Source organism: Panulirus ornatus, chromosome 38 (assembly GCF_036320965.1).
Source record: "Panulirus ornatus isolate Po-2019 chromosome 38, ASM3632096v1, whole genome shotgun sequence".
Classification (NCBI taxonomy): domain Eukaryota; kingdom Metazoa; phylum Arthropoda; class Malacostraca; order Decapoda; family Palinuridae; genus Panulirus; species Panulirus ornatus.
The window spans coordinates 13,856,474-13,872,696 of record NC_092261.1 but is presented as its reverse complement, the minus strand read 5'-3'; the positions used below and the strand labels follow the sequence as shown (position 1 = coordinate 13,872,696).

Below are 16,223 nucleotides of genomic sequence, written 5' to 3'. Positions count from 1 at the left end.
CAAAATAATGATAGATAGCTTTTTGCATGACATTCTTTACCAGAACAATCATACGCTTGTGCCCAGATACTGTTTCTAATATAATGATTATTTACTTACAAGCTTTTGGGAACCTTATATCAAGGAAGTACCCAGAACTATAGAATCTTATCATTCTACAATACAGTATGTCATAAGGTAGGTAGTAGTTGGTAGGCCACCAACAGCCAGGGAGGTATACTACCATTACTGCTATTTGAATTACTAGTATCAGTAACTGAATATTTAGGAAGGCAAGAGGTGTGCATAGGATTGATGTGTATGCAGGGACAATTTATTTCAGTGGATTAAACCAAAGCATGTGAAGTAGTGGCAGTAAACTTTGGAGTACTGTGTTCTCTAGATCGTGGCTGGAGCTGGTAGGCTTTGGTTTCAGTAGATGAGAGCTAGGGATTGGATGTGTGCAAATGAATCCTTTGTTTGTTCTTGACATTTACTTCCTGAAATGGAGAAGGCAGTTGTTCACTGCAGGCCCAAGTGCCAGAGTGTTGAAGACAAAACATATGACTGAAGCTCAGCATTATGTGTGACTCAGCTTTACCTGTGCTTTATCTTTGCATCATGTATCAAACGATCAGATTAACATAAACATCAGTTTCATATTGAATTATCACCCTTTCTTAACTTCCTTAGAGACAGTTGAGAGATGTGAAGTCAGAGCTTCTTACCTCTTAACCTCATAAGACTTTTGAACTTTATGTTGCTGCATGTTAAAAGATAATCGACATGGTTGGTGAAATCTCTCTGGGTTTTCTCTTGTTAGAAGAGGTTTCCTTGATTTATATATTTATATTTATTATACTTAACACCGTCTCCCATGTTAGCGAAGTTGCGCAAGGAAACAGATGAGGAATGGCCTCTTAATGTGCATTTCATTCTTTTTGTAAGTTTCTGCTCATGTAGTAAACAGTTGGTGTACATTTGACATCTTACTAGAATGAATTTTAATTTTCTGTATACTGTGCCTTCAAAAAATTTACTTGGAATTCTAGGCTCAACTAATAGTATAGCCCTTGCAGCAGCAGTATATCTTAAAATGCTGCTAAGTTTATTTTGTTTCCTTTGCGGTGCATGTGACCACACCCAAATAATGGAATTTTTATATGTATATGAAAATTAAGTGTTATAACACTGTAGATTCTAATATTCATAACCTTTGCAGGACTTTGTGTTGCCAGAGGTCCGTGACAGGCAGTTCCTCCTTTGTTTCCACAAGAGGGCCAAGAAAATGGGAATGGATGTTGAAAAGTACAACCATCTCAAGGACCGGTTGGCCGAGTTACAGAGTGACTTGCAGAGGCTACGTGATCCTCTGGCCCTCAACCTACCTCACACAGCACTTAAGGAAGTCCCTACTGCACAAGCTCCACTAGCTAAAGCACAACAGACCTTAAAACATTTGTTGGGTCTCCGAGAGGATAAATAGCTTTTATATGTTCACTTAGAAAGACCAGTGGATACATGATTTTATGAATAGATTCTAGCCTAATATGGACAAAGTTTAGAGATGTCCAATTGCACAAAGTTGCTCAGCTAAGTCTTGGCAAGACTTGAAAAGAATGGCAAGATATAAGAGATGCAGATTGCCTGTTTTGATACTGAACTCATACACAGGAAATATTTGCACTGGGTATATGGATCAAGATAAGGTACAGCCAAGCAAAAAAACTCATGGTAAAATATTTTCTGGTAATTGCAAAAGAAAGGTAATTTTGCATGTTAAAAGGTGATGAAAACCTTTTGAAAATGCCAGAAGTCAATATGAGGCATGTATGATATATCAGTGAAAATGTTTAATGCCTCTTATGATCAAGTATTAATTACTGGCAGTACATTCACCCTCTACTAGATTCATATGAGAAATTGATGACATATCTGTTGATCATAGAGGAAACATTCCTTTAGAGTATGTACTCAAAATGAATAATAATTCTAAATTTACACCTAATGAGATACTTATCCACAAAATGAACATGTGCATGTCCTAAACCTCATGTAATTTCAAGCGTATATGGTATGTTTAGGGTGGGAAGTTTACTTTTCTTGACTTATTTGTTATATATGATTTTTATTAGAAAATAGTATGATTCTTTAAATTTTTGAGAAAATTAAGCATATTGAAAGCATTAAAATCAAAAACGCATAAAGTATCTAAGAACCAAGTTGTTTTGGATTTTATACATGTTGGTAAGTTTTACTGATACCACAAAGTTCATATTATCATGCTCCTTAGTGCTTGATACTGAATCTTTTAGGGGGTAACAATTTGAAGAATATGGATATAAGATTTGTTATGGCCTTTTCATACACTCCCACATCAGATATTCAGAATTGATTTTTTTGTGAGAATCCTTAACTCTGGTTTCATTATTAATTGAAAGTAGTGTATCAAAAAGCACAAATGTACTTATGATAGTTGTCTCATAGACATTATATATATGTATTCATTTATTTATTTACACACAGGCACACACACTGTGGCAAAATTTTGGAGATTGTACATTACAAAATAATGCTTTAGAAATGTGTCCCCACAAGTGTAGGATTCCTTCCTCATATTGCACAAATAGCTGATCTGACACACATGCACACACACACACACACACACACACACACACACACACACACACACACACACGGGCCTCCTTGGAGTAGTGGTTCACATTACTTCCCAGTCAGCATGGGTCAGCCTGGATTTGGGCTTGCTTGGGTTCATATCCTGGGAAAGGCAGTCAACCCACAGCAAATCACAGCTGTTCATTTTCCCCATGGGGCTGGTCAGTATGGATACCTGGCTTAGGCTGGGGATGTGCGTATATGTGTGCATACGCACATAGAAGTGCAGATACAGTACATTAGTACAAAGTTCAGAGACTGGGCAACATGAGTGTAAAGCTCTCTTCCCATTACTCACAAATAGTAACCACACACACACACACACACACACACACACACACACACACACACACACACACACACACACACACATATAGACCTCCATGGTGTAGTGTGAAATGTTACTAACCATGGGTCACCAGTGGCCCACGTAGGTTTGAATCCTAATCATGGCTTTCAAACCACTCCAGATGGAGGACTTCATCTTCCCTTTGGGGCTGGTTGATAATTGTATTACTAGCTTATCCTTGGTAAGGGGTGACTAGCTTAGACAAATGGTAATCTCGCGCACACACACACACACACACACACACACACACACACACACACACACACACACACACACACACACACTTGGATAAGGAGGTATTCTGCTAGATGTTCATATCCTGTTTTAAGCCCAAACTAGATTATGCTTTCAAGTTTGGTTATCACACTTAAAGAAGCTCAAGGAACTAACAGAGGAGTGCAACAAAGATCTTACCAGTATTAAGAAAACTGAGTTACAAGGAGAGTTAAAGGTCAGAGATTTGTCCACCACAGAAGAAAGGAAAAGTACTGACAAGATCATAGTCTTCATGTTTTGGAAGCATTTTGATGGTAGTGACCAGTTCATTGAAAGATGCAAAAATATAACAACCAAGGTCTGTAACTTCAAATTTAGCCAGGAACTTGTTAGAAATGATGTAAAGATTTACTTTTATGGTATAAGAGTAGTGTATGAATGACATAAGCTGTGTAATGAAATTGTGAATGCAGACAGCATCCTGAAGCTTAAAAGGTTTTATGATACTAGAGAAGGTCCAGGAGATGGGACCCCATAAATGTATGAATCCCAGCCCATATCAGACAAATAGGTGATTACACACAAACACATGCATGCATCCTAGTGAATGAACCTTTAACCAGGTTACTTGTATCTTACTCATGTTTTGTTAACTATTACAAACCACACAGTCTCTTACTGTTATGTAATGTAATACTACATACACACGCACATATGTATTTTTTTTTTTTACATTTTTGCCATTTCCTGCATTAGTGAGGTAGGGTCAACAACAGAGGACTGAGCCTGAGAGGGAAAACTCTCACTTGTCCCCCTTCTCTGTTCCTTCTTTTGGAAAAGTAAGAACTGGAAGGGAGAATTTCTAGCCTCCACCTCCAACCCTATTAGTCACTCTTTAAGAACAGAGGACTTGGCCTTTGGGGGAATATCCTCACCTGGCCCCTTTCTCTGTTCCTTCTTTTGGAAAATTAAAAACGAGGGGAGGATTTCCAGCCACCCACTCCCTCCCCTTTTAGTCGCCTATTACGACACGCAGGGAATACGTGGGTTGTATTCTTTCTCCCCTATCCCCAGCGATAATATATATATATATGTGTGTCTTTGCTTTAGAAAATGTGCGTGAGAAATACTTAGGAAAACAGATGGATTTGTATGTGACATTTATGGATCTGGAGAAAGATACAATGGAGTTGATAGAGAAGCTTTGTGGGATAAAAGCTGCCAGAAGCAGTGAGAAGTTTTTAATTAAGGTTGTAAGACTTGTGGAAGTGTAGAAAAGGAGGAGAGTGAATGGTTCCAAGCAAAGGTTGGCCTGTTGCAGGGATGTATGATGTCATCCTGATTGTTCAGTTTATTTATGGTTGGGCTGGTGAGGGAGGTAATGTGAGAGCCTTGGAGAGCGGGGTAAGTATGCAGTCTGTAGGGGATGAGAGGGCCTAAGAAGGGTTATTTGTTTGCTGACGATACAGCACTGGTGGTAGATTCAAGAGAAACTCTAGAAGGTAACGACTAAGTTTGGAAGAGTTTGTGGGTGCATGTATGTAAATATGTGTGTATATGAGTGCTCGGATGGGTCTCTCTTCATGTTACCTGGTGTTACCTCACTAATGCAGGAAACGGCAGTCAGGTATAATGAATGAATAAATGAACATAATATTTATCATTTATGATTGACCTGGGACCCTTTTCTTGAGGGGTCCTGGCATTACTCCAGGAACCCCTTTCCAGGAGCTCCTGCATCTGTAAAAGTAAGTCTTTGCTATTTCTGGTAGGAAGGAAATGATGGTTTCTTTAAGAGTGAGAGGTTCTTTCATGAGATTGTACACCCTTTTGTCAACAGGCACTGATTTAAGACTTACCAAGTTGACTTTTCACTTGTGGTGTAGTCATAGGCAGGTAAAGTTTGGTGACACCTATATGTATATATCTATCCATCTTTGTATCTGTCAGTATCCCCGATGACCGTTTCCTTTGGGGACTCCCTCAAGGGGTGGCCCTAACAAAAGTCTCCATAACTGGTGAACTCCAGTGCCACTTCATAGATTTTAATGCCTCATATTTAACAGACAACTGGCAGAGGGCAACTCTAGTGCAGTGTTTCCAGAGGCTATCTATCTATCTATCTTTGATGCCCGTTCCTTCTGGGAACTCCCATCAAGGGGTGGCCACAGCAAGTGAGTCTCCACTTATCCCTGTCCATACATGTCTCCCTTGCATACACAATTCCACCCATTCTTTCAGTATTTCTCTCCCTCCAGTATTCCTCCACCCAATTAGCCAATGTCACAGGTGGTCTTCCACTCACACCAACCCCTTTAATTGTACTATCATAAACTCTTTTTTAAACTCCCAGTCTTGCATTCTTTCCACAAGCCTGAACCACCTCAGAGTATTGTATTTCGCCTATTCTACCACTCTGCAAGTCACCCCCTTTGAATTCCCTTCCATACCACATCTCTCATACACCCTTTCATTTCTTTCTTCATTCCATTTAATCACACCAAATTCCCTTCTCAAATAGCTCATTTCCACAGCCTGGATTCTTGACCTCTGTGACTCGATCCATGTCCATGTCTTGGCTGCATAGGTCTGGGTTGGGAGGATTATGCTGTCCCTTAACCCTCTCTTCACTTTCATACTTGCATCTCTACCCTTCATTATTCATTGAGGGACCCAAGGACTCTTCTATCCCATACTTCTCTCTTCCTTATCTCTCCTTCCATATCACCACACTTACCCAAGACAGCTCCTAGACACTTAAATTCTATCACTTCTTCCATCACTTCTTCCAGTCTTTTCCCCTCATATCCACAGCACAATTTAGTGCTTTTTCTTCTTTCACTCTGTGTGGTTTTACAAAATCTTATTTTCATTCTGTTTTCTTTCAGACACCATTACTTTAGTTTTACTTGCATTTACCTTCAGTTGCTTTCACTTACACACACATATCATGAAACACACAGCATTCTGCAACTCCTCTTCACTCTCAGCAAATAACACAGTATCATCAACATAATAATAGGCTTGCCACTAACCACCATATCTCTCTGCCACACTCCATCTTTGCACCCCCTTTCCCTAATTTTGCTTTCATATCTCTTTTATCACTCCATCCATATCCATATTAAAAAGCCACAGTGACATCACACTGCCCTGCTTTACACTTACATGTATCCCAAAACTTTTGCTTGGCTCCCCATCCACTCCTACACATGCATTTGATCCTCTGTAAAAGGCTTTCACACCATCCAACATTTGTCCCCCTGTACCATATATCCTTGATACATCCCACAAAGCATTCCACTTGACTGTCGTACACTTTTTCCAGATCCAAAGAAGCTGCATACAACTCCTTACCTTTCGCTAGATACTTTTCCACTGTCATCCTAAGACCCCATGCTCTTCACTTATTCTGTATTCAGTCCCTTCTATCACTCTGTTAATTGATATCCTTGCATACACTTTTCCTGGTATACTTAACATACTTATTCCCCTATAATTGCTACATAAATCCTTAGCACCTTTTCCTTTGAATAAAGGAATCATGATAGCTTTCGCCTAGTCCTCAGGCACAATCTTGTTTCCACACTAAATTACATATAAGATGCATCCACTCAATCACAATTTCTCCTCCATACTTCAGCATTTGTCGTAATCCCATCCACTCCAGGTGCCTTTCCTACCTTCATCCTCATTATTGACCTTCTTACCTCCCTTTTTGCTATAGGCCCTTGCACTTGCATCCTCTTCCTTCCATCCTTCATACCCATGCATGTAACAACTGCTGCCTTCCCTTCTCCCACATTCATCAGTTCTTCAAAATACTCTTTCCATCTTTCTTCCTCCTTTTGGTTCAGCAATTACCCTTCTTTACTTCTTACATTAACATTTCCACTCCTACATTTACCTTTTCCTCTTTCACCTCATTGCAATATAATTTCCTATTATACTGAAACCCTCCACTTCACTTCCTTCAAAATCTTCATCTACTCTTTCTTTGCTTTCTTTTATCAGCTTTTTAACATTCCGCGTACATATTTTGTATTGTTTCTTATTGAGCAATCTCCCATATGTCTTTTTCTTCTCTTCCAGAGGCTCCTACCTAATGCTCTTACTGATTGCTTCTACACACACACACACACACACATGAATAAAGTGCAATGAGTACACACTTTCATAGAACTCGTAATGCCCTCCAACAGCAGGATTCGAACCTCTACCACTTGTGTGGGAGCTTGGTGTGCTAACCACTCCATAGCCTAGTAAACATAATCATATGTATGAGCAAATAGATACCCCCAAGAGCCAGATACTTCAGAAGCACCAGGCAAGGAAGTTCTTGATAGTACAGAAATGCATGCATACAGCAGCACATGCACGCTCAGAACAATTGATGTAATAGTATAGACAGGAAAATATTTGATGTACTAGTTGGGGTACAGAATTACAAACTGTCACTGTGAAGATAAGTGGTTATTTGAACATTTAAAAGTTCTCTGCTACTGTAGGTAAGCTGCTTAGTTTCTGCAGCACGATAAATCATAAAGTTAGTGAAAAGTTGGTAACTGCACTATTTTGCCAGAAGTTGGTAAAGATTGTGGTTGAGTCAAGGATGTAGAATTCTCTTATTTGAAATGAAAAGGAAATAGCTTTGCAGGAAGTACAAGTTTGAATAAAGCCATGCAGTTTGTGCAGTCCCACACCACTAGATGAAAAGCTGCACAAAGACCATGTCACATAAAGAACAATAAATATATTGTCAGTTGTAAATAAATATGATGAGTGCTTTTTTTTTTTACTTTTCATAACTTAGATAAAGCTCATCCTTCAGAGGAAATTAATAGATCAAATGATGGTTAGATTAAGTGCATATTGTTGCCAGATAATATAATGTTTTCTATTCTTCATGGTGGGCAACTTTGTAACCCTCAGCCCCTCGTCTCTTTTAAAACAGGCACCATCTTAGTTGCCCTTCTCTGGACTGTCAATTAAATCTTTGTCTTGCTTTTGGTATAGTGACCGAACATGAAAAGCAAATTCATGTTTTGGTTTATTACTATTCAAAATTGAATTATTTTCCCAACATTTCCATGTCGATATGCTTAACTGCAATTCTGATACTTGCCAGGAGACAGTTGTTCTCTTTTATGTGGAGCTTTGGCAACAGGTCAAACACACAATATACCCCTTGGTCTCTGACCAATAAGAATTTCTGCATTGTGTATTTTTTTGTTATTCATGGTGATGAGGCCTTCCTTTCACGTTGTTGTTTCCTTATTACTTTGCCCTTACTTCGATTGAAGTTTATCATCATTTATCAAACCATCTTTAGAATTTGTCCAGATTATCCTGTATGCTGATGCTTTTTTTTTCTGCATCATCCATAAGCTTGTTCAAGTCTAGTCCATCAGGTAAGTCATTTACAAGTACCAAGAATAGCAGAAGGGCCAAGACCAAACCCTGCAGCACTCCACTGGTGACCCCAGCCCATTCTGAGAATTCTTGTCTAACCTGTGCCCTTTGCTCCTGCTCCCTTTCATTAAGGTGACCTTCTGTCCAGTGGAGTTTACCCAACATTCATACAAATGTTATTAGCTTCCTGATACAAATTTTGCCCATCCACTTCAATCTAAGACAAATCTTTACCAAAGCTTATATAGGTTTAAGAATGACAGTCCTCTCCAATTTGATTTTCAGTATGAAATAACTACATCATCTACAGAAATCTTTATATCAATGCTGTTCTCTCACACTCAACATTTTACCTAACTTGTCAACACAACTCCACCTTAGAAGAATTTTAAAGGAGAGAAACCATTTACTAGCAGATTTACACTTTCTGCATTTAAAGATATGGATAAAGAAATGTTCAGCATTCCATTCAAGCCAAAATTAGAATATGCTTCAAAAGCTTGGTTATCGCATTTAACCCATAAATGGCTGAATAAGTTCAGAAATTCCAACACCATGTGCAGAAAATAAAACGAAATATTAGGGAAATTTTTTCCTTTATGAACTGATAAAAGAAGGAACAGGTAGGTCAGTTACTCATCAGCAATAAAGAACAATTTTTTTTGGGGGGGGAAAAAAAATTTTACTTTTATACATGAACTTCTTATAAAACTCAGTCTTAGTTTTCCTCTTCATTTCTTTGTCAGTAGTGTCATTAGAGTGACCAAGGGAAACATCCTTATTGAAAACCACTTGGCATATTTCCCCAGCCATTAACACTACTACTGCTACCTCAGCATGCATCCAGAGCTCTAGTTGCACATTGATCTGCCCATATGAGTATTTGCCTTTAGGAAACATTAAAAACATAAAGTGTCACCTGTACTAAATCCTCAACTCTTGCTTGTTCTGTACTATGGGGTTGCTGAAGGTGTAATGTTTAATCCTCTTTTTATCTGTGTGTTATTACAGCACAGGGAGAGAGCTGCACACTCTTGCATCCCCATATAAAAATTTTCGTACACCAAGTAGCTTTTTCAAAATTTCTGTACTGCAGACTTTCACAGAACCATTGATTAGTTTAATCCAAGCATCCACTACTATTACTTAGACTAAAACAGTACTTCCTCACATCCTTTCCTACAAACTTCTTGTCATGGCCACCAGTCATCCCTGTCCACCTCAAGAGATATAGTGTTCACTCTCAACACCATTGAACTGATTTAGAAACTTAAAGCTGTAATATGCACACCTTTTCTCATCACTCCTTCATAGTAGGTAAATGTGTAATCCTTAGCCTTTCATCATAGCCCATCTTTCTTAAACCTGACATCATCTGAGTTTCCTTTATTGGACCCTCTCAATTAGATCTTTGTGCTTCTTTAAATGTGATGGCTAGCTTTGAGAAGCATAATCCAGTTTTAGTCAAATGCATCTTGTGAATTGTTCACCAAATGTTTCTTTATCCATGCACTTAAATGCCGTTCGAATATTTTTCAGCAGACAGTTTGCCTTATCTACACTTTTCTTGATGTGGAACTGTGGTAACAGGTTAGGTACAAATTAAAACCTAGGTCTCTTTCATGCACAGACTCTTGCAGCTTATTTCTAATTAGATGATAATTGTGCCTAGGCCCTCTTTCTATATTTCCTTTTATCATTACTTTGCATTTACATTGATTAGATATTGTCTCCCATTTATCAGACCAACTCTGAAGTATATATAGATCTCTCTCTTGATTGGTGCAACAATCATTGTTTTTGTGTAATCTCTCGGACTTGGAATTATCCACAAACATGTTGACATGAGTTCAATCCATCAATCAAGTCATTCATTTATACCGAGGATAGCAATGGGCTCATCAAGATAAGCCCCTTTGCCACATAATTAGTGACCCCAGCCCATTTTCAGTGTGCTCCTCTAATCTACATCCTTAGTTCCCTTCTTCTAAGGTGGTCTTCTGTCCATTGAAGGAATATATCCCTTATCTAGCTTCCTAAACAACTTTCCAGTGTGGCAAGTATCAAAAACTTTTTAGCAGTTTAGGAAAATACAGTCTAGCCATACATCTTTTTGATGTAAAACAGAGCTCACTTCATCGTTGTAGTCTGTCATTTGAATACAAGTGTATTGTATTCTGTCCCAAAATTTGTATTGCCTTTTAGTTACGTAGTTTCTCTTTTTTAAGTAGTCATCGATATGTATATGCTTTCTTATTATGTGTTCCTGTTTCTTCAAGACCACACATTCTTGGGAGACTGATCTACAGTTCAATACAATTTCCTAATAATCTGTTATAGAAACAGCAGTGACATTTTTTTTCTTTAAAACTACAACCTTCCTTCAGTGACCTACTGAATGATGTGTTGAGCAGCACATATGAAGAGACTTCATAACGACCATGAGTCTTCTATGGGTCAAATCAAGTTTTGATAACCTTCTTTTGAGATGAAAGAAAGAAAAAGAAAAGGAAAATATAATCACTTAAAGGGATGACCCATTGAGAGTACACTCAGAATGGAAGGTAATATTCAAGTTATTCTAAATAAAACAAAGGAGCTTGTCCACCATGAGAATTCAGTGGGATTTTCAAGTCAGACAGATCAAGTGTTAAGCAAGACATTAGGTAAGAAAACAAACAGAAGCCAAAATAAGTGATAGTACAAGAGGAGAGAGAAAATTACCTTCATCATTACTACACAGGGCAGGTATACAAAGTAGAGCTGAAAGTAGTTGTATGTGGATGGAATTTTGGTAAATGGAAAAGGGCTGGAGTATACAGACCAAATTGGAGAAACCAAACTAGATATTGTTGCATTTGTTGAGCTTATGAATTCTTATCAAATTTTACATGAACTCATGACAGAAGGGATTAACCCTCATGATAAGGGACAACAAGCTTTGGGAAATACTGGTGGATGGTCCAAGTTGAATTGATCACATTTTTTATGAAGGACTTGATGACAGTAAGAAAGGAAAGAAAATACAAAGGAGATTGGCCTTCATGATAAGGGACAACCAAGTTTTGAGAAATATTGGTGGATGGTCCATATGAATACATACTGTAATAGGAAAGGAAATGGTAGGAAAAGTTTGCTTATTTATGCTGATAATTTATTGTCTAAAAGGTTTTGACAAACCAAACAGTTTTTTAATGGAAGGAAATAATACGATCGGAAGTGTTTAGTAGACAACAAGATATTCCCTTCTTAGAGGTAGTAAAGTTTTTGTAATAGAGGACTGACTATAAATATGTAAGAACTGATTGGGAAAACTAGGATTCACATGAATGGAAATGATGTATGTACAGCATTTTACTGAGCATAGCATTAATACCACATCCTATCTTTGCATAAAGGAAAATATAAAATACCAGATATGGTACCTATTGAGAAAAGTGTTCATATAGTGCTTGGATCCAACTGTATGGTTTTTGAGGACCGACACAACAGAGGAGGGGAACTAAAGTAAAACAGAATATACAGTTGTAGTAACTGCATAGAACTAATTAATTTCTCTACAGGTGTAAACTGAAAACAATTCCTCAGCCAGAATACAGAAGATCATTACAGAGGCTGCAAAATCTGCATTTAGGGGATTAGCATGCAGGAACCATTAACATGGAAAAGAGAGAGAGATAAGGTATAATAAAAGATGTCAAAAAAGCTGGCAAACATAAGGATGCACTTTGGAGTTGATGTAGGTAACACAAGAGAGAGTGAGAAATAGATATACAGTTTTAAGATGAGGAAAGCAGAGAAATTTTGAAAGAAAAAATACCGTGCATAAACCAAATGATAGCCAGAATTGGACAGATTTATATGAGGTCAGCTGTCGCTCATTGAGCATCTAATCAGGCTTAGGGACTGAAAGGGAAGGTCTTTTTAAGAAATTGAGATTTATGGGGAACAATGATGAATACCAAAAGGTACTTTCTGAAGAGGACACTATAACCATTTACTACAAAGATGGTTAGGGAAAAAGCTAGAAAAAGCATTAAAACTGTTCAAGAAGGCCATGAAAGAAATGCTTGAAATGTTATTAAAATTGAATATTTGAAGGTGGGTTAAATGCAAAATTTGTTGAAGAAAACATGTCCTTGCCTTTTGAAAATGTAGATCAGAAAATTGCACTGAACGGCTGACAAGAATCTGACAAATTTGGTTCATAAAATGCTAGAAATATCAGAAAAGAAATAAAGGACTGCCTACAAAGGAGAAATTACGTAAGTGTGAAGCATCACGGGTTGAGAGAAAAAGGTCTCGCATAACAGCTCATCAAGATTTGTATGATAAAGTGAGTCCATGATTAGGCAAAAAAGATGGATGATTAGGTTATGCATTCTTGCACTGCTAAAAAGCAATAGCTACATTCTCATTCAAGAAGTTTGTTTAGAAACTGGATTTTCAAGTAGCCATGAAGGGTAGGCTCATTCACCAAATCAAAAGTTATCCTAGTGGTAGGGAACAGACTACACATCAGAGGTGTCATTTTTAAGTGGAATGGGATAAATATAGGTGTGCTGAAGGGGTCTTTCTTTCTTTCTGTCACTGTTGATTTTGATCTGTGTAATGATACTCCAGGAGGACTAGATTCATCTGTGAATGTGTTTGTAGATTATTTTAATGTTATGAGAAAAGTAAAATGAATGGCTTCATATACAAAGGGCCTTACAGAAACTCCTGAGATGGTCAAGTGATTGATGAAGTTCAAACTAAGTAAATGCAAAGTTATAAAGATTGAACGCAAGTAAGGAGGGCTAAGGCATGACTGTAATCTGGCAAGAAACAAATATGCATATACCTGTCTAAGGGATTTTATTGTTAACATAGAAGTACAAGAACATACAAATGAGAATTGTGAGTAAGGCTGATTATACATTGGGTAATATTAAAATCACATGTTTATACATAGTTCAGAAAATTTTCATCTAACTTGTTACAGCTTTACAAGACTTAGAGTATACATCCCAAGTTTGGTCATGTCTTTTAAAGAAATATAAACATCAAAAAAGAAAGTCCAGTAAAAGACAACAGAAATGGTAGTTGAAGTAACAAAGCTGAGTTTAGGGAGAGGTTAGAGGTTATGATTTTGCCCATAATTGTAGAGAGAAAGAATTGTTACATCACCATCATCATCATGTTAACAGTGAACAAAAATTGAAAAGATGCAAGGAAAAATCAGAGAGGTCACAGAAGGAAGCCTTTAAGAAAAGAAAAGCAAAAGTATTTCTGTGGGGGTAATGTACTTGAAAGGAAGAAGTTATATGAATGCATCTTTGAGTGCAGACAATATACAGAATTTTAGAAAGTTGTATATGAGAGCTTTATAAGTGTAGAACTCCTGCCTCATATTGTACAAATAGGTAAATGAACACACACCTACGCTCAAAAGGGACACACGCATAGTGAGAGAGAGTGTGGTCTTGGAGTAATCCTTAACACCTGAAGATGGTAATATGTAGCTTGATTTTGACAGTCTTAATGAATTTAACAGTTGACAGGCCCCAAGCCCAACCAACCACATACACATAAACACACACATGCACATATGGATTGTTTTATATAAATCAATTTAGGTTTATATTAAATTTAGAATAAAGAGTGAGTGTTCAGAACACTTGTGAAGAGGACAGCTCCTCTCTCATTGTGTACACTGCTTATAAGTACATTATCAGGATTGATTAAATAATATGTGACCTTTAGTAAAAGATATATTTTGAAATTTTATATTGGAGACTCAGTTTGGTAGATATGATTCCTAGAAAAAGTGAAGTAATTGTTTTTCTTGTAAATATCATTAAACTCTGAAATATTGATTTGTAGTTATCATGGTTGAAAATAGATTTTGACCTTTTTGATCTGTGAAAGAGTTATACCGTAAATTAAGGGAGAAGTATAAATAGGTTGTTATAATATTCATCTTGAATGATTATCCGATGTTCTTGTACGTTATGGTAATAATCACAAGGCAAACATTTTTACAACAGATAGTTTGACAATTTGTCTTCCTACAGTGGTGGATTTGTTGACAGCTGATGGGATCAGAGGATGAGAGTGCTAAACATCAACTTGATGAATGATAAGTGTACAAGTTTCATTGATTTATCACATAATCAATTCTGGTAGATAACACTTCACTGCCCTGATCCCTTCAGATGAGCAAAGATGTGGGTTTTTGCTTTTTCATATGCTTTTATTGCTTATATGCATATTTTACTGCAGCACAGTTTTTACTAGCATGAACTTTTGTAGTTATTTATAATATTTTGGAGACTGAACCATTATTTTGCATTGAAAATTATATTCTAATTAGAGATGTCCTACAAAGGACTTCAGCATTTGATGTAGGTACAATAATTAGTTCAGTGCCCCATCAAGGTTCTTACATGCACCATTCTTGTGTATCCATCATTATTAGTGGTGGCCTCATGTTTATAGGGTCAAGAAGGGTGATAAATGATTATAATTAGTTTTGTATTACTGGTTGTTAAGGCTAGTCTTTCATAATATGTCATTGGTTGATGTTTGCTGTGTAGCTGGTTTTTAAACATTTTTATAGTGTTATCCTGATAGAAAGGAACAGAAAGATTTTAGCAATACATATTTTGTAACAAAATAGATGGTTGGTTCATTGGCTGAAATGAAACTTTTATATCATCTCCATTGTCATTTAGAGTCTGATATTCTCAATTCAAATATCTTTAAAGTCTTTATCCTCTATTTGAAAACTTTATCTAAATATAAATCCTATTTAGCCTTCTCCATCTTCTTAAGCATATTTCCTCTTGTCATTTATTAAGGCTTTGATATTCATATACACAGAAAACTTGATATAGTTGCCTAATATTATAAGAAATTTTATTGTTGCTCTGAGTTTGATTTGTTGATATATAAAGAATGTGTTTTACATAGACAGTTTACAGGAGGTACCATGATCGGATGTATTTTATTGCAACTCTGAAGAAGTATATATTTTTCAAAAATGGGATTTTGAAAAACAAAACTTTTTTTTTGTGCAGGGAAATCTTTTGAGCAGGAGTCAGATATCTTTATATCCTATTTGGGTTGGCATGGCCAAATTGGCCCCTACCTTAGGGAATATACTAGCCTTTTATACCTTAGATGGGTGCTTGCCCCAAAATTTCCCAACACTAGCACAATGCTTTCTTGTTATGTATGAGATCCTTGTCCTAACTTACCTCCTGGTTCCCTGCATTGCTCTACTCATTTACTCAATTTCTTGTCTTGAAAAAGAGAAAGGGCAAAAAAGTTAAAGGGGATGGAGGATAGGGAAGGCAAAAGAGGATTGCTCACAAGATTCCCTTGCAGGAAAATAGTTAACATATTTCAAAACCCCATTTCTTCCATAAACAGGATCTATCTTGTGACAGAATGGCCGCATTCTTTCACAGAAGAGAAGATGCAGCAGAGGGAGTTACTGGGGGGAATTCAAAAGGCTCCCAAGGGCAACACATGGTTTGTCCCAGAGATCAAGACACAGGTATCTATGGACAAATGTGCTTACAGAGTTCCAGTTTCTCCTATGACC

The 16,223-nt window shown here is 37.2% G+C and overlaps 1 protein-coding gene across 1 annotated transcript in view; it reads left to right on the top strand.

Moving 5' to 3' along the window:
• MCU (mitochondrial calcium uniporter) overlaps positions 1 to 16,223 on the top strand; it is a 725,481-nt gene that overhangs the window by 689,233 nt on the left and 20,025 nt on the right. The window contains exon 7 of the mRNA XM_071684691.1: positions 1,202 to 16,223. This exon is cut by the window's right edge and continues 20,025 nt beyond it. Coding sequence (XP_071540792.1) covers positions 1,202 to 1,465 — 264 coding nt within the window. The 3' untranslated portion in view covers positions 1,466 to 16,223. The remainder of the gene's footprint in view (positions 1 to 1,201) is intronic.